Source organism: Oncorhynchus clarkii, chromosome 31 (genome assembly GCF_045791955.1).
Source record: "Oncorhynchus clarkii lewisi isolate Uvic-CL-2024 chromosome 31, UVic_Ocla_1.0, whole genome shotgun sequence".
Taxonomy (NCBI): domain Eukaryota; kingdom Metazoa; phylum Chordata; class Actinopteri; order Salmoniformes; family Salmonidae; genus Oncorhynchus; species Oncorhynchus clarkii.
The window spans coordinates 26,280,433-26,304,935 of record NC_092177.1 but is presented as its reverse complement, the minus strand read 5'-3'; the positions used below and the strand labels follow the sequence as shown (position 1 = coordinate 26,304,935).

The window sequence follows — 24,503 nt, the reverse complement described above, 5'->3', positions numbered from 1 at the left end:
GATCAGTGAAATAATTTCTGTCCAGTGTTGTCAGTCTGAAGAGTCCCCTCCCCTATCACTGCGCTCTGCCCAGAGGAGAGGGAGAGACTCTGCGCTTCACATGAGGTGGGTGCGACAGAGAGACACTCGCTCTGGTCTTTACAGATATCGAAAGAAGACGGTGAAAATAGCCTGGACTTAAATATAAGTAAAATATCGCTCTTCTATTTGTTGAGGATAAAAGGAATATTTCTGTTGGATCTATTATTTGTTGGCTATGGCATTGGAAGGATTCCTTCAACCTAAATACTTAAGATGGCGTTTGTGCTGTGGACTGCCGTGGCAAGTACTTATTTTCCTCCTGTATTTCAGTCATATTGTCAGTGGTCAAATCCGCTATTCCATTCCGGAGGAGATGAAGAAAGGTTCTCTTATCGGTAACGTAGCTCAAGACCTGGGGTTAGATTTGAAAAGGCTCAGAGCGGGTCGGGCCCGTATCGTGACAGGAGAAAGCATTCAGTACACAGAGCTGAAGACAGACAAAGGGATTCTAGTCGTGAGTGAGAGAATAGACCGAGAGCAGCTTTGTGGCGACGTCACACCGTGTAGCTTCAGCTTCGAAATTATTCTAGAAAATCCAATGGAGCTTCATCACGTTACAATAGAAATCCTGGACATTAACGATAATTCTCCAATATTTAAGAAAAATAATATACATTTAGAAATCAGTGAATCCGCTGTTATTGGTGCGCGTTTTGCGTTAGCCAGTGCAGAGGACTCTGATGTAGGATCTAATGGCCTACAGGAGTATGTTTTAAGTTCAAACGATAATTTCATTCTAAAACAACATCCAAATGCCGATGGAAGAAAATATGCTGAGATGGTCCTCCAGCAACCGTTAGATAGAGAAAAGCATCCTCGTCTCTCTTTAAAGCTAATCGCTGTAGACGGTGGAAATCCGCAGAGATCTGGCACAGTAAATATAGAGATAACTGTCCTAGATGCCAATGACAATGCGCCTGTGTTTAACCAGTCATTGTACATGGCTACTGTGATGGAAAACGCACCGAAAGGCACATATATTACCATCGTAAATGCCAGTGATGCAGACAGCGGGACGAATGGTTTTATTGTATACTCTATTTCAGACATGAATGGTGGTCTTGCTGATGTGTTGACTATCAATGAAACCACAGGCAGAATATCCGTTTCAGGGTTGATTGATTACGAAAAAGAGAAAAGGTTTGAACTGAGAATTGAAGCAAAGGACCATGGAGGCTTAACGGATTCGAGTAAAGTTATTGTTGAGGTCATTGACAAAAACGATAATGAGCCTGTTATAAGCGTCATGTCATTCACGAGTCCGATTTCTGAAGACTCTCCTCCGGGTACAACCATCGGTATCATCAACGTTAAAGACCTTGATTCAGGTGAAAACGGACATGTGAGCTGTAGCCTAGAGCAAAACATCCCCTTTAAGATAAAATCTAATTTAAGAAATTACTACACCTTGGTAACCGATGCTGTTTTAGACCGCGAGAGCGTGTCAGAACATAACATAACTGTAGTCGCCACGGACGCAGGGTCGCCTCCTCTCTCAAGTAAGAGAACATTTCACCTGAAGGTGTCAGATGTCAACGACAATGCCCCAGTGTTTCCACGGGGCGTGTACAACTCTTATATCGCAGAGAATAACTCTCCAGGCGTCTCTATATTTACTGTTAGAGCTAAAGACACCGACTCCAATCAAAATTCCCGTATTTACTACATTCTGGAGGATACTGACGTCAACGGGACTCCTGTGGCTGCTTATGTTTCGGTAAATGCAGAGAGTGGGGTTATACACGCGGTACGCTCCTTTGATTACGAACAAATCAAAGAGCTTACAGTCGTGGTTATGGCGCAAGACGGAGGCTCTCCTCCTCTCAGTAGCAATGTGACTGTGAAATTAATGATCCAGGACCAGAATGACAACACGCCTCAGGTTCTGTACCCAGTCCAGACTAGCAGCTCTCTGGTGTCTGAAATGGTGCCTCGTTCAGCAGAAGTGGGCTATCTTGTCACTAAAGTGGTGGCTGTTGATGTGGACTCTGGACAGAATGCCTGGCTCTCGTATAAACTGCAGAAAGCGACAGAAAGGGCGCTGTTTGAAGTGGGTTTACAGAATGGAGAAATAAGAACTATACGTCAAGTCAATGATAAAGATGCTGTGAAACAAAGGCTCACTGTTGTAGTGGAGGACAACGGGCAGCCCTCTCGTTCAGCTACAGTCAATGTTAACGTGGCGGTGGCGGACAGCTTCCCTGAAGTGCTCTCGGAGTTCACTGACTTTACGCACGACAAGGAGTACAATGACAACTTGACTTTTTACTTAGTTTGGGCTTTGGCTGTAGTCTCATTTCTGTTCATCACATGTTTAGTGGTTATTATATCAGTGAAAATATACAGATGGAGACAGTCTCGCGTCCTTTATCATTCCAGTCTCCCGGTTATTCCGTATTATCCACCGCGTTACGCAGACACTTTGGGGACAGGAACTCTACAGCACGTGTACAATTACGAGGTGTGCAGTACGACTGACTCCAGAAAGAGTGACTTTAAGTTCGTCAGACCCTATAGTCAGAACGTACTGATAATGGACCCCAGTTCTACAGGGACGATGCAGCGGATGCAGAGTGAAAATAATATCCTGGATGAACCAGACTCGCCACTAGAGGTGAGTTTATTGGATCTTACATTATATTGCTCAGTTGGTTGAAATACTGCTCTTATTAATAAATAATTTGTCCTTTGTTTTTGTTATAGTGCGTAAAGGTTTATGTACTCAGTATTTCTCTAGTCAACAGCATAGTTAAATCAGCAGTTACATATTTTTGTGGTTAGCTTTGGCTTTTATATTGTCAGCTGAGTTTTCAGATTGAGGTTTTGACGTTAACATATTACGTTCTAGTATAGTGGAAATTACTCCACGTTGTTCGGATTATTTGTATTTATTTTATAGTATGCCTGCTGAGTTGTTTTTAATCTAAGTGCTACAATAGAAACGCGGTAGTGTGGTAAGGATATTTCAGCACCACTGTGTGGACAGCGCTACTTATGTCATGATAGAAGCAGATTTCTGCTTCGCTCTCTCATACTGCTCCCTTGTGCCAACCGTTGTGGTTTGATAAAGTGACTATGAAATTACTAACTAGTCACTTAACCAGTGTTGACTGCTTGTCATATGTCAAATATAGCTCAACATACTTGTTTTACTCTGTGGTTCAATAATGGGTTGGAAGGCGGATCCATGGAAATGTTTTTACACGTGTTCCATATTGTGGCTGAGAGGATAGTGTGTCATGCTTTAGTATCATATTGTTGCTATTTGCCTTGTCATTGTATTACAGTGACTGAATTTATTGAGATTGCACCAAGCACCTTTTTTAACTAGCTATTTGAAAAATGTTGGAAGGAAAGTAGTGCTGTGAAGTGATTAATAATTTCTACGTTTTTATCAATTCAACTATAATCTGGTGTTCGTGTTTTGGACTCTAAGGGCCGCTGTTGATCAGTGAAATAATGTATATCCAGTGTTGTCAGTCAGTAAACCCCCCTCCCCTATTTACTGCGCTCTACCAGAGGAGAGGGAGAGACTCTTTGCTCTTAATAGCAGGCGGGGCGCGAGAGAGACACACACGCTCAAACGGATACGTGAAGGAGACAGTTAATAGACTATTAAAATAACACTTCCACTATCAGTTTCCTCTTCGCTTGTCGTCTCTGAGGATAAGGTCTAAGGAATATTCGTGTTGAATTTTATTCTTTGTTTGCTATGTCATCTGAAGGATTCCTTCAACCTAAATGCGTAAGATGGCGTTTGTGCTGTGGACTGCTGTGGCAAGTACTGATTTTCCTCCTGTATTTCAGTCATGTTGTCAGTGGCCAAATCCGCTATTCCATTCCGGAGGAGATGAAGAAAGGTTCTCTTATCGGTAACGTAGCTCAAGACCTGGGGTTAGATTTGAAAAGGCTCAGAGCGGGCCGGGCCCGTATCGTGACCGGAGAAAGCATTCAGTACACAGAGCTGAAGACAGACAAAGGGATTCTAGTCGTGAGTGAGAGAATAGACCGAGAGCAGCTTTGTGGCGATGTGACGCCGTGTAGTTTCAGATTCGAAATCCTTCTAGAAAACCCTATCGAACTACGTCGTATTACTGTGGAGATTCTGGATATAAATGACCATGCCCCTGATTTTCCAAAGAAAGATATTACATTTGAAATTAGCGAGTCTGCTACCTTGGGCTCTCGTTTTACGTTGGCGAGTGCAGAAGATCCCGACGTAGGGCTCAACGCCCTGCAGAGTTATGATTTAACGCCCAATGATAATTTCATTCTTAAGCAACATACGAATCCAGACGGCAGTAAATATGCTGAGATGGTCCTCCAGAAAACGTTAGATAGAGAGGAGCATCCTCGTCTCTCGTTAAAGCTAATCGCTGTAGACGGTGGAAATCCGCAGAGATCTGGCACAGTAAATATAGATATCACTGTCTTAGATGTCAATGACAATGCGCCTGTGTTTAACCAGTCAGTGTACAGAGCTACTGTAATGGAAAACGCACAGAAAGGCACATATATTGCCACCGTAAATGCCAGCGATGCAGATAACGGATCAAACGGCGTCGTCTCCTATTCCTTCTCCAACCTCAAAAAACATTTAGCTGACATTTTCAACATAGACGAAACAACAGGCACAATATCAGTTGCGGGGGAAATAGATTACGAGAAAGATACAAAATACGAGGTTAGAGTTGAGGCTAAAGACCAAGGAGGTTTAACAGACACCAGTAAAGTTGTCATTGAAATTATTGACAAAAATGACAATGCGCCTGTTATAAACGTCATGTCTTTTTCCAGCCCTGTGTGTGAAGATGCTCCTACTGGTACCACGATCGCTATTATAAATGTTAAAGACGCTGATTCAGAGAGAAACGGACAGATTACCTGCTCTTTAACTACTAACCTCCCGTTTAAGATCCAATCTTCGTTAAGTAGTTATTATACTTTGATCTCAGATGGAGCTTTTGACAGAGAAACGACACCGGAATACAACATCACCATAACAGCTACAGATTCTGGTTCGCCTTCACTCTCCAGCACGAGGACATTACACCTTAGAATCTCAGACGTAAATGACAATGCTCCATTGTTTCATCAGGGCTCATACTCGACTTACGTCACAGAGAATAACTCTCCAGGAATGTCCATATTTACTGTCAGCGCGCGGGACTCTGACTGGAATCAGAACGCTAGAATCTCGTACCTCTTGGAGGAAACGCAGATCAGTGGAACTCCCGTCTCTACTTATATATCTATTAACTCTGAAACTGGAGTTTTACATGCGGTTCGTTCCTTTGATTATGAACATATCAAACAGCTTACACTCATGGTTAAGGCGCAAGACGGAGGCTCTCCTCCCCTCAGTAGTAATGTGAGTGTCAACATCTTCATCCAAGATCAGAACGACAACGCACCTCAGGTTCTGTACCCAGTACAGACTAGCAGCTCTCTAGTGGCTGAAATGGTGCCTCGTTCAGCAGATGTGGGCTATCTTGTCACTAAAGTGGTGGCTGTTGATGTCGACTCTGGACAGAATGCCTGGCTCTCGTATAAACTGCAGAAAGCGACAGACAGGGCGCTGTTTGAAGTGGGTTTACAGAATGGAGAAATAAGAACTATTCGCCAAGTCACTGATAAAGATGCTGTGAAACAAAGGCTCACTGTTGTAGTGGAGGACAACGGGCAGCCCTCTCGTTCAGCTACAGTCAATGTTAACGTGGCGGTGGCGGACAGCTTCCCTGAAGTGCTCTCGGAGTTCACTGACTTTACGCACGACAAGGAGTACAATGACAACCTGACTTTTTACTTAGTTTTGGCTTTGGCTGTAGTCTCATTTCTGTTCATCACATGTTTAGCGGTTATTATATCAGTGAAAATATACAGATGGAGACAGTCTCGCGTCCTTTATCATTCCAATCTCCCGGTTATTCCGTATTATCCACCGCGTTACGCAGACACTTTGGGGACAGGAACTCTGCAGCACGTGTACAATTACGAGGTGTGCAGGACGACTGACTCCAGAAAGAGTGACTGTAAGTTCGTCAGACCCTCTAGCCAGAACGTACTGATAATGGACCCCAGTTCTACAGGGACGATGCAGCGGATGCAGAGTGAACAGAACATTCTGGATGAACCAGACTCTCCACTAGAGGTGAGTTTAGCTGATGTTGAATAATATACAACATCTTGATGGAATACATCTCTAAAATTTGCACTTTATTCTGTATATACGGTAAACTTTATAGGGCCAAGTTATCTTCTACTTTTTTATTAAAGCTTTGACAATCATAGTAGGCCTATGCCTGCTGAGTTTGTAGAATGTTATTTAGAATGTATGTGACGAAGCGCTACAATCATTACGCTGCGGCGCTAAAATGCAACTTCAGAACCACTCTGTGTGGACAGCGCAACTTCTGTCAGTCAGCAACAGAGGTTTGCTCCGCTCTCTCACACAAAGTATCCATTGTTGAACTGCTGTGTATTGATGAAAAGTTTCTAGAGTCTCAGCCTTGTGTAGCCTACGCAATGGGAACAAAATAACTCTCTAGAAAGGTATTTGACTGTATTTTCAGTCATGGTTTGGACGGCGGACACATGGCCATGTTTTTACGCACGATCCATTCTAGGACTGAGAGGATAGGACATGTTTTAGTATCTTATGATTACTATGTTCCCTGCTGGTCATAATATTCTAGTAATTGAACGGTGATTTATTTAGATATCACTTTGCACTTGGTTGAATATACATTTGAAAAAGTATAGCTGTAAAGTATTGCATTTTTTCTGAACCGATTTATGTTCACATTTAATCTGATGTTCATGTCGTGGACTCTAAGGGCCGCTGTTGATCAGTGAAATAATTTCTGTCCAGTGTTGTCAGTCAGTGGCGTCCCCTCCCCTATCACTGCGCTTTATCAGAGGAGAGGGAGAGGCTCTGCGCTTCATACGAGGTGGGGCGCGGAAGAGACACACTTGTTCTGGTACATGTAGATTACAAATGCAATAGAACGGTTAAAAAACCCTGGATTAAGATAATATATCGTTTATTAATCTCCCCTTAACTCGCCGTTTCAGGATCTGGTATAAGGAATATTTTGATTGGATTTGTTGTATTCTTGGATATGGCTTCTGAAGGATTCCTTCAACCTATATGTGTAAGATGGCGTTTATGTGGACTGCGGTGGCAAGTATTTATTATTCTCCTGTCATTCTGTCATATTGTCAGTGGCCAAATACGGTATTCCATTCCAGAGGAGATGAAGAAAGGTTCTCTTATCGGTAACGTAGCTCAAGACCTGGGGTTAGATTTGAAAAGGCTCAGAGCGGGTCGGGCCCGTATCGTGACAGGAGAAAGCATTCAGTACACAGAGCTGAAGACAGACAAAGGGATTCTAGTCGTGAGTGAGAGAATAGACCGAGAGCAGCTTTGTGGCGACGTCACACCGTGTAGCTTCAGCTTCGAAATCATTCTAGAACATCCGATGGAGCTACACCGCGTGACTGTAGAAATTATAGATGTAAATGACCATGCCCCTGCTTTTTCAAAGAAAGATATACAATTTGAAATTAGCGAGTCCGCTACCATAGGCTCCCGTTTTACGTTGGCTAGTGCCGAGGATCCTGATGTGGGGTTAAACGCCCTGCAGAATTACTTCTTAACCACGAATGATAATTATGTTTTAAAACAACACGCGAAACCGGACGGTAGTAAATATGCTGAAATGGTTCTTCAGAAACCGTTAGATAGAGAGGAGCATCCTCGTCTCTCTCTAAAGCTAATCGCTGTAGACGGTGGAAATCCGCAAAGATCTGGCACAGTAAATATAGATATCACTGTCCTAGATGCTAATGACAATGCGCCTGTGTTTAACCAGTCAGTGTACAGGGCTTCTGTAATGGAAGACGCATCAAAAGGGACCTATATCACAACAATAAATGCCAGCGATGCAGACAGTGGATCAAACGGTGTTGTTGCGTATTCTTTCTCCAACCTCAAAAAACATTTAGCTGACATTTTCAATATAGACGAAAAAACAGGCACTGTATCAGTTGCGGGGGAAATAGATTACGAGAAAGATAAGAAATTTGAAATCAGGGTAGAGGTGAAGGATCAAGGTGGTTTAACTGATTCAAGTGAAGTTGTCATTGAAGTTGTTGATGTTAATGACAACGCACCAGTTATAAACGTCATGTCCTTCTCTAGCCTTGTGTCTGAAGATGCTCCTCCTGGCACCACTATTGCTATTATAAATGTTAATGATGCTGATTCAGAGAGAAATGGACAGATTACATGCTCTATAAATACTAACCTTCCATTTAAAATTCAGTCGTCGTTAAGTAGTTATTATAATTTGATCTCAGACGTAGCTTTAGACAGAGAAACGACACCGGAATACAACATCACCATAACAGCGACAGATTCTGGTTCGCCTCCGCTCTCTAGCACCAGGACATTACACCTTAGAATATCTGACGTAAATGACAATGCTCCATTGTTTCATCAGCGCTCATACTCGACTTACGTCACAGAGAATAACTCTCCTGGAATGTCCGTATTTACTGTCAGTGCGCGGGACTCTGACTGGAATCAGAACGCTAGAATCTCGTACATCTTGGAGGACACGCAGATCAGTGGAACTCCCGTCTCTACTTATATATCTATTAACTCTGAAACTGGAGTTTTACATGCGGTTCGTTCCTTTGATTATGAACAAATTAAAGACTTCAAACTTATGGTTAAGGCGCAAGACGGAGGCTCTCCTCCACTCAGTAGTAATGCTACTGTCACCATCTTCATCCAAGATCAGAACGACAACGCGCCTCAGGTTCTGTACCCTGTCCAGACTAGTAACTCTCTGGTGGCTGAAATGGTGCCTCGTTCAGCAGATGTGGGCTATCTTGTCACTAAAGTGGTGGCTGTTGATGTCGACTCTGGACAGAATGCCTGGCTCTCGTATAAACTGCAGAAAGCGATGGACAGGGCGCTGTTTGAAGTGGGTTTACAGAATGGAGAAATAAGAACTATACGTCAAGTCAATGATAAAGATGCTGTGAAACAAAGGCTCGCTGTTGTGGTGGAGGACAACGGGCAGCCCTCTCGTTCAGCTACAGTCAATGTTAACGTAGCGGTGGCGGACAGCTTCCCCGAAGTGCTCTCGGAGTTCATTGACTTTACGCACGACAAGGAGTACAATGACAACCTGACTTTTTACTTAGTCTTGGCTTTGGCTGTAGTCTCATTTCTGTTCATCACATGTTTAGTGGTTATTATATCAGTGAAAATATTCAGATGGAGACAGTCTCGCGTCCTCTATAATTCCAATCTCCCGGTTATTCCGTATTATCCACCGCGTTACGCAGACACTTTGGGGACAGGAACTCTACAGCACGTGTACAATTACGAGGTGTGCAGGACGACTGACTCCAGAAAGAGTGACTGTAAGTTCGTCAGACCCTGTAGTCAGAACGTACTGATAATGGACCCCAGTTCTACAGGGACGATGCAGCGGATGCAGAGTGAAAATAACATCCTGGATGAACCAGACTCCCCACTAGAGGTTTGTTATTTTAATCATAATTATTTTCCCCAAAACTATATTTCTTTCAGCTGTATTTGTAAATGCATCATGCACTTTAACTGTTTGTAATCCACTATGTATTCCAGGGAACTTTCCATGGTCATAAGTAGTATTCTTTTCTATTGATATGTAGGCGTTTCAGCACCAATGTCATGGACAGCGGTTCTGTGTTGGTTGCAGCAAAGAGGCTGTATTTGAATGAACCATGCACCATAGTACAGTTTGAATTGTTCTGCACATAGCCTTTACAGTAGTAAAACTGAGGCAAACATTTTCTCTAATAGTAATTTGATTTAATAATCTTACAGTTTCTTAAGAAAGTTTTCGTACCCCTTGACTTATTCCACATTTTGTTGTTACAGGCTGAATCCTAAATGGATTACATTTGTATTTCTCTCTCACCATTTACACACAATACCCCATAATGACAAAGTGAATACATGTTTTTATAAGTGTTGGCAAATATATTGATAATGAAATACAGAAATGGCTAATGTATATAGGCATTCGCTCTCCTGAGTCAATACATTTTAGAATCCGTTTTGGCAGTGGTTTCAACTGTAAGTCTTTCTGGGTAAGTCTCTAAGAGCATTGCACACCTGGATTGTATAATATTTGTACATTAATCTTTAAAAATTATTAAAGTGATGTGATGTTGGTGGTTTATCGTCGCTTGACAGCCATTTTCAAGTCTTTTCCAAAGCTTTTCAAGCTGATTTAAGTCAAAAGTGTAAATTGGCCGCTCAGGAAAATTCAATGTCGTAAGCAACTTCAGTGTATATTTGGCCTTGTATTTTAGGTTATTGTCCTGCTGAGAGGTGAATTTATCTCCCAGTGTATTTTGGAAAGCAAACTGAACCAGGTTTTACTCTAGGATTATGGCTGTGCTTTGCTCTATTCCATTTATTTTTATCCTAAAAAACTCCTAGTCCTTGCCGATGACAAGCATACCCATAACATGATGCAGCCACCACCATGCTTGGAAATATTAATAAGTGTGGTACTCGGTGATGTGTTGTGAAAGGATTTGCCCCAAACATAACACTGTAACGGCTGTCTTGGGAAGAAGGTGAGGACCAATACGCAGCGTGGTATGTGTTCATCTTTTTTAATGTAAACTGAACACTGAATAACAAAACAACAAAGAAAACAACCGAAACAGTTATGTCTGGTGCAGACCCACAAAGACAGAAAACAACCACCCACAAAACACAATCGAAAACAGGCTACCTTAATATGGTTCTCAATCAGGGACAACGATTGACAGCTGCCTCTGATTGAGAACCATACCAGGCCAAACACAGAAATAGAACATCATAGAAAAACTAACATAGACACCCCACCCAACTCACGCCCTGACCATACTAAAACGAAAGACAAAACAAAGGAAGTAAGATCAGAACGTGACAAACACTTTGTATTCAGTACATAAAGTGAATTTCTTTGCCACATTTTTTTCAATATTACTTGTTGCAAACAGGATGCATGTTTTCAAATATTTTTATTCTGTACAGGCTTCCTTCTTTTCACTCCGTCAAATAGGTTAGTATTATGGAGTAACTACTATGTTGGTGATCCATCTCGGTGTTCTCCTATCACAGCCGTTAAACTCTGTAACTGTTATAATGTCGCCATTGGCCTCATTGTGAAATCCCTGAGCGGTTTCCCTCCTCTCCGGCAACTGAGTTAGGAAGGACGCCTGTATCTTTGTAGTGACTGGGTGTACACCATCCAAAGTGTAATTAATAACATCACCATGCTCTAAGAGGTATCCAATATCGCCCCCCCCCCCCCCCCCCTTGTCACTGCTCGACAAAGGGACCTTACAAATAATTGTATGTGTGGAGTACAGAGATTAAGTAGTCATTAAGAAATCATGTTAATCGAGAATATTGCACACATAACATGTCCATGCAACTTATTATGTGACTTGTTAAGCAAATGTTTCATCCTGAATTAATTTAGGCTTGCCATAACAAAGGGTTTGAATACTTATTGACTCAAGACATTTCAGCTTTTGATTTTTAAAATTAATTTACAAAATGTCTAAAAACATAATTTCACTTTGACATTATGGGGTATTGTGTGTGTAGGCCAGTAAAAAAACAAATCAATTTAATCCATGTTTAATTCAGGCTGTGACGTAACAACATTTGGAAAAAGTCAGGGGGTGTGAATACTTTCTGAAGGACTATTTATAAATACCTTAATGCTGGGTTTAAATTATCGAAAGTTCCTTTCTGTCACAATCTATAGCTTTTTGCTACATGTATTTGGAATGACATTTATAGTCAACGTGCTTCTGGCATCATGCTTTACATCAGTCCTTCACACATTGGCCTAGATGTTTTGATACAGCCTGGATGAATAAAGCGAAGCCGTTTGAGAAGAGAAACCCGAGTGCTGGCATCAGCTCATCGCATCAGCTGAGATTGCACCAAGTGGATTCACATTCTACTTTTAACATGGTAGTCTATTTCAGTTGACCAGTTCTGCGCACGCATCCTCGATGCTGGATTACGCGCGCAAATTATGCGCTGGTGTCTTTTGCTGCTGCCGCTGCTGCTGTATCTACCCGTTATTCGCTATGCTTGCAGTTTACTGTTTTCCCACCACCACCCCAGCCTCCACCTGTTTGGCTCTGTTTGTGTTCAGTGGGGATATTGGTGTAGCATACCATGCTCAATGCCTGTAGTTTTCTCATGTTAATTTCACGCGTTGCTCTGGCTGTGAGCTACCCTGAAGGAGCAGAGCCGATCGCCAATACCTAATATATTTGTTATCTTTTCTAATTAAAAAAGACGTGGTGTTTCCTTTGTGAATTGTGTTGGGTAGAGCACGATAGGTCTGTTCTTGAAGACGCAAACCTTCCCAAATATATTGGAAAGTGTTTATTTTTTAAGTATATCTGTTGTTCAGTATATTGAACTCAGAGGGACGCTGTTGGTCAGTGTGTTGTAGTTTTAGAGCAGATTTGCAGCAGTACCTCCCCCATCATCTCGATATATTAGAGAGAGAAAGAGCCGCATGCAGAGCGCATTGTCTGGGTTACAGAGAACACTAAACACAGAGACACAGAGCTGAGATTATTTTGTTCCGGAATTACCGATTTTAAGTATTTTACATTTGATGTTTTTAACTGGAAACGAATGGAATCTTCCTGAGTTTTTTACGGATTATAACGTACTTGTTGTTACATGGTGAAGGAAACATGACTGACAGAACAATGAAACGGCAAGTACTGTTGTTTATGTCGGTCCTCTCTCTCAGTTCAGTGCACGGGCAGGCCAGTTACTCCATTCCTGAGGAAATGGCGAAAGGCTCTTTAGTCGGTAACATAGCGCAGGATTTGGGGTTAGATATCAAAAGACTGAAATCTGGCAATGCTCGCATACACGTTGGGAACAGTGCGGAATACATCGAGCTGAATAAAGAAAGGGGAGTCCTCCTTGTCAAAGAGAGAATAGACCGTGAGGCGTTGTGCAGACAGACGACGCCTTGCGCATTGCATTTTCAGATAATTATGGAGAACCCAATAGAATTTTATCGGGTTACTGTTGAGATTACCGATATCAATGATAATGCTCCAGTTTTTCAAATGCACGATATGAAATTTGAGATAAGCGAGTCCGCTATCACGGGGGCAAAATTCGTCTTGGAGAGAGCTTTTGATTCTGATATTGGATTAAATGGACTCCAAACCTATTCGCTTAATCCAACCGATAATTTTGTTTTAAAACTACAAGGTCAGGCTGATGGAATCAAAAAGGTAGAGATGGTTTTACAGAAGCCTTTAGATCGAGAGAAACAGGAGCAGATATCTTTAGTGTTAACTGCCCTCGATGGTGGAGAGCCTCATATGTCTGGGACAGTGCAGATTCACGTCACTGTGCTAGATGTTAACGACAATGCTCCGGTTTTTACACAGGCAGTATATAAGGCCAGTTTAATCGAAAATTCGAAGAGCGGCACTTTGTTAACTGCAGTTAGAGCCACCGACATAGATAATGGATCAAATGGTTTAGTCACATATTCTATATCAAGCAGCACAATTGGTATTTTGGATCTATTTGAAATAAATGAGAGTAATGGCGAAGTGCATTTGATAAATGAAGTCGACTATGAAACCGCAAAACATTATCAAATAGACGTGAAAGCGAAAGATCAAGGGGGTCTTACAGATTCCAGTAAACTGATAGTCGACATTATCGACGTTAACGACAATAAACCATTAATTGATTTGATGTCAACTTCTAAATCAATACCAGAAAATTCCCCTTCTCAGACAGTCATAGCTGTAATGAGCGTCCACGACCCAGACTCTGATAATAACGGAGTGGTGGACTGTGTTTTAACTGAAAATATTCCCTTTACCATTAAATCTACATCTAATGGCTTCTATAGTCTAGTAACAGACAGTGACTTGGACCGAGAGAGAGCCTCCGAGTATAACATCACTGTGACGTGCTCTGATGAGGGAGTGCCCTCGCTCTCCAGCAGCGTCACTCTCACCTTACAGATATCAGATGTGAATGACAACGCGCCTGTCTTTGAGAGGAGCTCATATGAGGCCTACATTATAGAGAACAACACACCGGGCATCTCTATATTCACAGTGAAAGCCAGAGACGCTGACTGGAACCAGAATGCCCGTGTTTCTTACATACTGGAGGACTCCTCGGTTAACGGAGTGCCCGTCTCATCATATGTGTCCGTTAGTGCTGATAGTGGAGTCATCCATGCAGTGCGCTCTTTTGACTACGAGCAGATCAAGAATTTCCAGTTCCACGTAAAAGCGCAGGATGGAGGCTCTCCTCCACTCAGTAGCAATGTGACTGTGAAAATAATGATCCAGGACCAGAATGACAACACGCCTCAGGTTCTGTATCCAGTCCAGACTAGCAGCTCTCTGGTGGCTGAAATTGTGCCTCGTTCAGCAGATGTGGGATATCTTGTCACTAAAGTGGTGGCTGTTGATGTGGACTCTGGACAGAATGCCTGGCTCTCGTATAAACTGCAGAAAGCGACAGACAGGGCGCTGTTTGAAGTGGGTTTACAGAATGGAGAAATAAGAACTATACGCCAAGTCACTGATAAAGATGCTGTGAAACAAAGGCTCACTGTTGTAGTGGAGGACAACGGGCAGCCCTCTCGTTCAGCTACAGTCAATGTTAACGTGGCGGTGGCAGACAGCTTCCCTGAAGTGCTCTCGGAGTTCACTGACTTTACGCACGACAAGGAGTACAATGACAACCTGACTTTTTACTTAGTCTTGGCTTTGGCTGTAGTCTCATTTCTGTTCGTCACATGTTTAGTGGTTATTATATCAGTGAAAATATACAGATGGAGACAGTCTCGCGTCCTCTATCATTCCAGTCTCCCGGTTATTCCGTATTATCCACCGCGTTACGCAGACACTTTGGGGACAGGAACTCTACAGCACGTGTACAATTACGAGGTGTGCAGGACGACTGACTCCAGAAAGAGTGACTGTAAGTTCGTCAGACCCTGTAGTCAGAACGTACTGATAATGGACCCCAGTTCTACAGGGACGATGCAGCGGATGCAGAGTGAAAATAACATCCTGGATGAACCAGACTCGACTTTAGAGGTCTGTGATATTTTATTCTTAATTTTGTACTCCTAACATGTTATCTATTTCTATTTATACAGTACCAGTCCAAAGTTTGGACACGCCTACTCATTCAAGGGGTTTTATTTATTTTGTACTATTTTCTACATTGTAGAATAATATTGAAGACATCAATACTATGAAATAACACATATTATCATGTACCATCATGTAGTAACCAAAAATCTTTTAAACAAATCAAAATATATTTCCTTCTTCAAAGTAGCCACCCTTTTCCTTGTTGTCATCTTTGCACACTCTTGGCATTCTCTCAACCAGCTTCACGTGCAATGCTTTTCCAACAGTCTTGAAGGAGTTCGCACATGCTGAGCACTTGTGGGCTGCTTTTCCTTCACTCTGTGGTCCAACTCATCCCAAACCATCTCAATTGATTTGACATCGGGTGATTGTGGAGACCAGGTCATCTGATGCAGCACTCCATCACTCTCCTTCTTGGTCAAATAGTCCTTACACAGCCTGCAGGTGTGTTGAGTCACTGTCCCGTTGAAAAACAAATGATAGTCCCTTTAAGCGCAAACCAGATGGGATGGCTTATCGCTGCAGAAGGCTGTGGTAGCCATGCTGGTTAAGTGTGCCTTCAATTCTCAATTAATGACTGACAGTGTCACCAGCAAAGCACCCCCACACCATCACACCACCTCCTCCCTGCTTCACGGTGGGAACCTGTCGTGGCAATTTCCTGTATTACCTTAAGAGGAGAGTTACAAACCACACACCAGTCAGAGTTATACTTTAACTTCATCTTTAATAATATGAGCTTCACAATAGCCCTTTGACTCTCAGGTCAATTCAGTGTCTATAATGAATTCTGAGAGTCCCTACAGTAGAATACAAATATATTTTTTAGCCAAGATACACCCCTCTAAACTTACATGACGAACCACAGATCTTAGGAACTCTTCACAAAGGGCCTTTTACTTGAGTAAGGAGTATCCCATAGCCAGATAGCATTAGCTATAAATTATCGTTCAGTTTGGTCTCTAAGACGAGGTTCTAATCTCGTTCCTGGTACTTCATAGTCCCAAAACATTACCTCATCCAAGGCATAACTCAATTGTCAACTCTATGTACTCCCATCTCAAGTAAACCCCCTCTTCTCCCCACTCCTGGAAAAGCTCACTGAGGGGAGTGACTTGCGCACAGACATTGTGGAGCCAAGAGATAATTGGTTCCCCCTTAATCACGCCATCCCTTCACATGGTTTAACAGATACATTCACATATAAAGACAATGTTCCGTTCTGACCTCTCCCCTCTCTGGGCCCCAAGTGATTGAGCCCTAGCTGAGAAAGGAAAAGTGCAACTGCCAACAGTATAGTCCAAAGGGATACATTCTAATGACAAATATCTCACATAATCATTATTATGTAAATAAAACATCTTCTTTATCTATGTTACCCAACTAATTCTGATTCATCCTCCACAAACCACACATACGGAGATCATATGTTCACCTACTCTGCACCTCACAAAGCCCCAGCAGTCTAATGTCCATTTCTCCTGTTTATTCGCCCAATCAAGTCTCTTCTTTTTATTAGTGACATTTACGTTGTGGTTTCTTAGCAGCATGACGGCCTGATTCACGCAGTTGCCTCTGAACAGTAATGTTGAGATGTGTCCGTTACTTGAACTCTGTGAAGCATTTATTTGGGCTGCAATTTCTGAGGCTGATAACTCTAACAAACTTCTCCTCTGCAGCAGAGGTAACTCTGGGTCTTCCTTTCCTGTGGCGGTCATCATGAGAGCCAGTTTCATTATAGCACTTGATGGTTTTTGTGACTGCACTTGAAGAAACTTTCAAAGTTCTTGAAATTTTCAGAATTGACTGACCTTCATATCTTAAAGTAATGATGGACTGTCATGTCTCTTTGCTCATTTGAGCTGTTCTTGCCATAATATGGACTTTTATCAAATAGGGCTGTCTTCTGTATACCACCCCTACCTTGTCACAACACAACTGATTGGTTCAAACGCATTAAGAAGGAAATAAATTCCACAAATTAACTTTTAACAAGGCACACCTGTTAATTTAAATGCATTCCAGGTGGCTACATCACGAAGCTGGTTGAGAGAATGCCAAGAGTGTGCAAAGCTGTCAAGGCAAAGGGTGGCTACTTTGAAGAATCTCAAATATACAATGTATTTTGATTTGTTTAACACTTTTCTGGTTACTACATGATTCACTATTAATCTACAATGTAGAAAATAGTCAAAATACAGAAAAACCCTCGAATGAGTAGGTGTGTCCAAGCTTTTTACTGGTCCTGTATGTTGAAAATGCGTTGTTCAAGTGTAGCCTACCTCCCTGTCAGAAAACCTCTTCAGTCCATTCTTATTGTACTTTAAGCATCAGGGCCATTGGACACCAGCGCTTTGCACTATATAGTGTGAATTCCATTGTAGCCGTTTATCGTCGTGAATGGTAAAGAAGATACATTCTCATGATGATCAAGCTTGACAATGGATTGTGTGTATTTAATGCACATGTATTCCATGAATAATTTGTTTGCTTGCAGGAAGTTTCCTTCTGTCACTATTAGCCTGTAGTGTAATGCAAAGCCTCGGTCTGGTTCAGACATTCCTTGGCCACAACTACCTGACATCATTGCTTATATTTTGCGTACATACATTGAGCTAGATTATATATTGATATAGTATACGGTTACTTTATATGAATGATTTTGTCCAGTATATCGACCCTGACATTTCCAACACTACTGGAGCGTTTTTCTGTCTTTTTATTGAAGTACATTGTCTGTAGTTCAATCCATTAAACTCAGAGGGCCGCTGTTGGTCAATGTCTTAACGTTTTGGAGCAGTTTTGCAGCAGTACCTCCCCCATCATCTCGGTATATTAGAGAGAGACAGAGCCGCATGCAGAGCGCACAGTCCAGGTTACAGAGAACACTAAGCACCGAGACCCGAGTTGAGATTCTTTTGTTCCTGATAAACGGATTATTGGCCGGACATGGTGTTATTTTCTGGATTCAAAATTTAAATAATTAGACTATTTTCATAACGGAATATATGGTGCTTGTTGTTTCATGTTGAAGGAAAAATGTCGGACGGAACAATGACACGGCAAGTACTGTTGTTTATCTCGGTCCTCTCTCTCAGTTCAGTACACGGGCAGGTCAGTTACTCCATTCCCGAGGAAATGGCGAAAGGCTCTTTAGTCGGTAACATAGCGCAGGATCTGGGTTTAGATATAAAAAGATTGATATCAGGTAAAGCTCGTGTTTATACTGGAGACAGCGCAGAGTACATCGAGCTGAATAAAGAAAGGGGAGTTCTCCTCATCAAAGAGATAATAGACCGTGAAGCGCTTTGCGGGCCGACGACGCCTTGCGCTTTACATTTTCAGATTATTTTAGAGAATCCGATGGAATTTTATACAGCTACAGTTGAGATAACCGATGTCAATGACAATTCACCTATTTTTGAGAGGAGTGAAATGAAATATGAAATTAGTGAATCAGCGCTAACGGGAGCTAAATTTGTATTGGAAAGAGCAGTTGATGACGACGTTGGCGTTAATGGCCTTCAGAGCTACTCTCTGAAACCCACTGATAATTTCGTATTGAAAACACTAACTCGTTCAGATGGTGTTAAAAATGTAGAGATGGTATTACAGACACCTCTAGACCGAGAGAAACAGGAGCAGATATCTCTGTTGTTGACAGCTGTAGATGGAGGAGAGCCTCAGCTATCAGGAACAATGCAGATACTCATCACTGTACTAGACGCCAATGATAATGCGCCTGTATGTTCTCAGGCAGAGTATAAAGCTAGTGTATCAGAAAACGTATCAAAAGGCACTGTTTTAACAACAATCAGTGCAACTGATGCCGATCCAGGTTCCAACGGAAGAATTACGTATTCTATTTCAAAATCGGGAGCGTCCCATCTATTTGAAATTGATCATGTTTACGGTGTGGTAAAATTAAATGGACATATTGACTATGAAAAACGTAAACATTATGAGATAGACGTTCAGGCTACAGATCAGGGAGGTCACTCTGACGCGTGTAAATTAATTATTGAGGTTATAGATACAAATGACAACAAACCATCAATCAATATCATGTCAAAGACGAGTGCCATATCTGAGAACGCTCAACCTGGTACTGTCGTAACTATGATGAATATTCAAGACCCAGATTCTGGTGATAATGGCAGAGTGCAGTGCTCTATTGACGAAAACATCCCGTTTTCAATGAAATCAACATCGAATAATTTCTTTACTGTGGTAACAGACAGTGACTTGGACCGAGAGAGAGCCTCTGAGTATAACATCCGTGTGACGTGCTCTGATGAGGGAGTTCCCTCGCTCTCCAGCAGCGTCACTCTCACCTTACAGATATCGGATGTGAATGACAACGCGCCCGTCTTTGAGAGGAGCTCCTATGAGGCTTATATTATAGAAAACAACACACCGGGGCCCTCTATATTCACAGTGAAAGCCAGAGACGCTGACTGGAACCAGAATGCCCGTGTTTCTTACATACTGGAGGACTCCTCGGTTAACGGAGTGCCCGTCTCCTCATATGTGTCCGTTAGTGCTGATAGTGGAGTCATCCATGCAGTGCGCTCTTTTGACTACGAGCAGATCAAGGATTTCCAGTTCCGCGTAAAAGCGCAGGATGGAGGCTCTCCTCCTCTCAGTAGCAATGTGACTGTGAAAATATTGATCCAGGACCAGAATGACAACACGCCTCAGGTTCTGTATCCAGTCCAGACTAGTAACTCTCTGGTGGCTGAAATGGTGCCTCGTTCAGCAGATGTGGGCTATCTTGTCACTAAAGTGGTGGCTGTTGATGTGGACTCTGGACAGAATGCCTGGCTCTCGTATAAACTGCAGAAAGCGACAGACAGGGCGCTGTTTGAAGTGGGTTTACAGAATGGAGAAATAAGAACTATTCGCCAAGTCAATGATAAAGATGTTGTGAAACAAAGGCTCACTGTTGTGGTGGAGGACAACGGGCAGCCATCTCGTTCAGCTACAGTCAATGTTAACGTGGCGGTGGCGGACAGCTTCCCTGAAGTGCTCTCGGAGTTCACTGACTTTACGCACGACAAGGAGTACAATGACAACCTGACTTTTTACTTAGTCTTGGCTTTGGCTGTAGTCTCATTTCTGTTCGTCACATGTTTAGTGGTTATTATATCAGTGAAAATATACAGATGGAGACAGTCTCGCGTCCTCTATCATTCCAGTCTCCCGGTTATTCCGTATTATCCACCGCGTTACGCAGACACTTTGGGGACAGGAACTCTGCAGCACGTGTACAATTACGAGGTGTGCAGGACGACTGACTCCAGAAAGAGTGACTGTAAGTTCGTCAGACCCTGTAGTCAGAATGTACTGATAATGGACCCCAGTTCTACAGGGACGATGCAGAGTGAAAATAACATCCTGGATGAACCAGACTCGCCACTAGAGGTCTGTAATATTTGAATAATTAATTTTCTCCTACAAGTATATTTGTATGTGTAATTCATTGTGTAATGTTTTTAACATTTTTAACATCGACTCTTTAAATTTGGAATCTTTCCATGCTCAGCAATTATATTAATTCCACCGATTTTGCCAATTCAGCACCACTGACATGAACAGCGGCTTTTTGTACAGAGAGACCTGTTAGCAGTAAAGGGTGAATTGTATTGAAGACATCGTCCTTGTCAATATCATGCTGAATTTTTATATAAATAATTACATTCATAAGTCTATACCAGTATTTGTATATTTGTACGGAAAGCACACTACCTACCATACATCAGATTTTAGAAATGTGTGTTCTTTTGTTATGTAGGCTATAGTTTAAAGTAACATGAGTCTTGTTTGAGATCACTCGTTAACATCCAGTGGCATCTACTTTTACAGTTGGCCAAGAGGTTTTGATATAGCCTATGTTGGGTAAAGCATGACAGAGCTATGGTTTAATCTTTGGAGACTCAAATCTTCCAAAATATGTTGGAATGTGTTTATTTTTTAAGTTTATCTGTAGTTGAGTGGATCAAACTCAAAGGGACGCTGTTGGTCAGTGTGTTGCAGTTTTAGAGCAGATTTGCTGCAGTACCTCCCCCATCATGTCGATATATTAGAGACAGAAAGAGCTTCACGCAGAGAGCACATTCCGGGTTACAGAGAACACTAAGCACAGAGATACGGAGTTGAGCTTCTTTTGTTCCATTATATACGGATTATTGGGAGAAAATGTTATTCTTTACGGGATTTACTTATGACAGAATTTCGCAAATTGCTTAAGGGATTATAATGTCCTTGTTGTTTCATGTTGAAGGAAAAATGTCGGACGGAACAATGACACGGCAAGTACTGTTGTTTATCTCGGTCCTCTCTCTCAGTTCAGTACACGGGCAGGTCAGTTACTCCATTCCCGAGGAAATGGCGAAAGGCTCTTTAGTCGGTAACATAGCGCAGGATCTGGGTTTAGATATAAAAAGATTGATATCAGGTAAAGCTCGTATTTATACTGGAGACAGCGCAGAGTACATCGAGCTGAATAAAGAAAGGGGAGTTCTCCTCATCAAAGAGAGAATAGACCGTGAATCACTCTGCGGACAGACGACGCCTTGCGCGCTACATTTTCAGATTATTCTAGAGAACCCGATGGAATTTTATTCAATTACTGTTGAGGTAACTGATGTCAATGACAACCCACCGGTTTTCAAGAAAAGTGATATCAGGTTTAGAATTAGCGAGTCAGCTCTGACGGGAGCTAAATTCATTTTAGAGAGAGCTATAGATCCAGACGTTGGCATTAATGGCCTCCAAAGCTATTCTCTCAGTTCAAATGTTAATTTTGCACTAAAACTGCAAAATCAGGCAGGTGGTGGTAAAAATGTCGAAATGATTTTACAGAAGTCTCTAGACCGAGAAAAACAAGAGCAAATATCAATAGTGTTAACAGCAATGGATGGAGGAGAGCCTCAGATATCTGGTACTGCACAGATACACGTCACCGTGTTAGACGCCAATGACAATGCCCCAGTTTTTACGCAGCCGATTTACAGAGCTACAATTACTGAGAATGCACAGAAAGGTACAGTTGTTACTAAGGTCAGTGCACACGATGCTGATCAGGGCACTAATGGCAAAATAACATACTCAGTAACAAATACACAGGACGATTTTCCTGAAATGTTTGAAATTAATTACGTTGATGGTGAGGTTATATTAACTGGGGAAATAGACTATGAAAAATCTCACCATTATCAGATACATATACAAGCCAGTGATGACGGGGGACTGACTGATTCGTGTAAAATCATTCTTGACGTCATTGATATAAATGATAACAAACCAGCTATTAATATTATGTCCAAGACTAACGTCATAACAGAAGATTCTATACCCGGTACTGTAGTAACTATGATTAATGTACAAGACCCAGACTCAGGTGAAAATGGTAAAGTACAGTGTTCGATAAACGACAATATTCCATTTACAATTAAATCAACGACGAATAATTTCTTTACTTTAGTAACAGACAGTGACTTGGACCGAGAGAGAGCGTCTGAGTATAACATCAGTGTGACGTGCTCTGATGAGGGAGTGCCCTCGCTCTCCAGCAGCGTCACTCTCACCTTACAGGTATCAGATGTGAATGACAACGCGCCTGTCTTTGAGAGGAGCTCATATGAGGACTACATTATAGAAAACAACACACCGGGGCTCTCTATATTCACAGTGAAAGCCAGAGACGCTGACTGGAACCAGAATGCCCGTGTTTCTTACATACTGGAGGACTCCTCGGTTAACGGAGTTCCCGTCTCCTCATATGTGTCCGTTAGTGCTGATAGTGGAGTCATCCATGCAGTGCGCTCTTTTGACTACGAGCAGATCAAGGATTTCCAGTTCCGTGTAAAAGCGCAGGATGGAGGCTCTCCTCCACTCAGTAGCAATGTGACTGTAAAAATAATGATCCATGACCAGAATGACAACACGCCTCAGGTTCTTTATCCAGTCCAGACTAGCAGCTCTCTGGTGGCTGAAATGGTGCCTCGTTCTGCAGATGTGGGCTATCTTGTCACTAAAGTGGTGGCTGTTGATGTCGACTCTGGACAGAATGCCTGGCTCTCGTATAAACTGCAGAAAGCGACAGACAGGGCGCTGTTTGAAGTGGGTTTACAGAATGGAGAAATAAGAACTATTCGCCAAGTCACTGATAAAGATGCTGTAAAACAAAGGATCACTGTTGTAGTGGAGGACAACGGGCAGCCCTCTCGTTCAGCTACAGTCAATGTTAACGTAGCGGTGGCGGGCAGCTTCCCTGAAGTGCTCTCGGAGTTCACTGACTTTACGCACGACAAGGAGTACAATGACAACCTGACTTTTTACTTAGTCTTGGCTTTGGCTGTAGTCTCATTTCTGTTCATCACATGTTTAGTGGTTATTATATCAGTGAAAATATACAGATGGAGACAGTCTCGCGTCCTCTATCATTCCAATCTCCCGGTTATTCCGTATTATCCACCGCGTTACGCAGACACTTTGGGGACAGGAACTCTACAGCACGTGTACAATTACGAGGTGTGCAGGACGACTGACTCCAGAAAGAGTGACTGTAAATTCGTCAGACCCTGTAGTCAGAACGTACTGATAATGGACCCCAGTTCTACAGGGACGATGCAGCGGATGCAGAGTGAAAATAACATCCTGGATGAACCAGACTCCCCAGCAGAGGTCTGTTATATTTAAATCCTTATCTTTTCCCGAAAAATATTCTAATTGTTTTAAATCGAGTTTGTAATCCGGGGAACATTCCATCATGAGAAATTATCCTCATTCCACTAATGTGCCATTTCAGCACCATGGTCATGGAAAGCGGCTGTATTTCAGTGGACCCTATTTAATAGTAGAGTAAATCGTACTGGATATTGCCTAACGCTTGTAAACGTGAGGCTAACGGTTTATGCAACATGAATTTGATTGATACGTTTATTTTACTTGCCCTACACAATGCACATTATATCATACTGCTTGTTTTAGACTACTGAAACTTGCTTTCTGTCAAGATGTAGCCTACAGCTTCATGCAAGGTGTGTTTTGTATGACATTTGTTGTCCACATATTTCTGGCACCTTGATTTACAATTCTCCTCAATACATTGCCCCTGACGTGTTGTTACATGAGATGGCCAAAGCGTTATAGCACTGTGATTTATTCCA

At 42.2% G+C, this 24,503-nt stretch overlaps 5 protein-coding genes across 5 annotated transcripts; all 5 read left to right on the top strand.

The window, feature by feature from the left end:
* Positions 1-256: 256 nt before the first annotated feature.
* LOC139390846 (protocadherin gamma-A11-like) lies at positions 257-3,830 on the top strand. Its single transcript, XM_071138240.1, has 2 exons — positions 257-2,695; positions 3,807-3,830. Exons 1-2 carry the CDS (start codon positions 257-259, stop codon positions 3,828-3,830), a joined length of 2,463 nt encoding a protein of 820 aa, XP_070994341.1.
* A 101-nt stretch (positions 3,831-3,931) lies between these two features.
* Positions 3,932-10,033, top strand: LOC139390844 (protocadherin gamma-A3-like). The gene is made up of 5 exons (XM_071138239.1): positions 3,932-4,492; positions 5,180-5,862; positions 7,307-7,575; positions 8,863-9,638; positions 10,022-10,033. The coding sequence occupies exons 1-5, from the start codon at positions 3,932-3,934 to the stop codon at positions 10,031-10,033; spliced, it is 2,301 nt and encodes a 766-aa protein (XP_070994340.1).
* Positions 10,034-12,903: 2,870 nt separating this feature from the next.
* Positions 12,904-16,890, top strand: LOC139390843 (protocadherin beta-16-like). Its single transcript, XM_071138238.1, has 2 exons — positions 12,904-15,213; positions 16,777-16,890. Exons 1-2 carry the CDS (start codon positions 12,910-12,912, stop codon positions 16,888-16,890), a joined length of 2,418 nt encoding a protein of 805 aa, XP_070994339.1. The 5' UTR covers positions 12,904-12,909.
* Positions 16,891-18,369: 1,479 nt separating this feature from the next.
* LOC139390842 (protocadherin beta-16-like) lies at positions 18,370-20,769 on the top strand. Its single transcript, XM_071138237.1, has one exon. It carries the CDS (start codon positions 18,370-18,372, stop codon positions 20,767-20,769), a length of 2,400 nt encoding a protein of 799 aa, XP_070994338.1.
* Positions 20,770-21,618: 849 nt separating this feature from the next.
* Positions 21,619-24,033, top strand: LOC139390841 (protocadherin beta-16-like). Its single transcript, XM_071138236.1, has one exon. It carries the CDS (start codon positions 21,619-21,621, stop codon positions 24,031-24,033), a length of 2,415 nt encoding a protein of 804 aa, XP_070994337.1.
* The last annotated feature ends 470 nt before the right edge of the window (positions 24,034-24,503 follow it).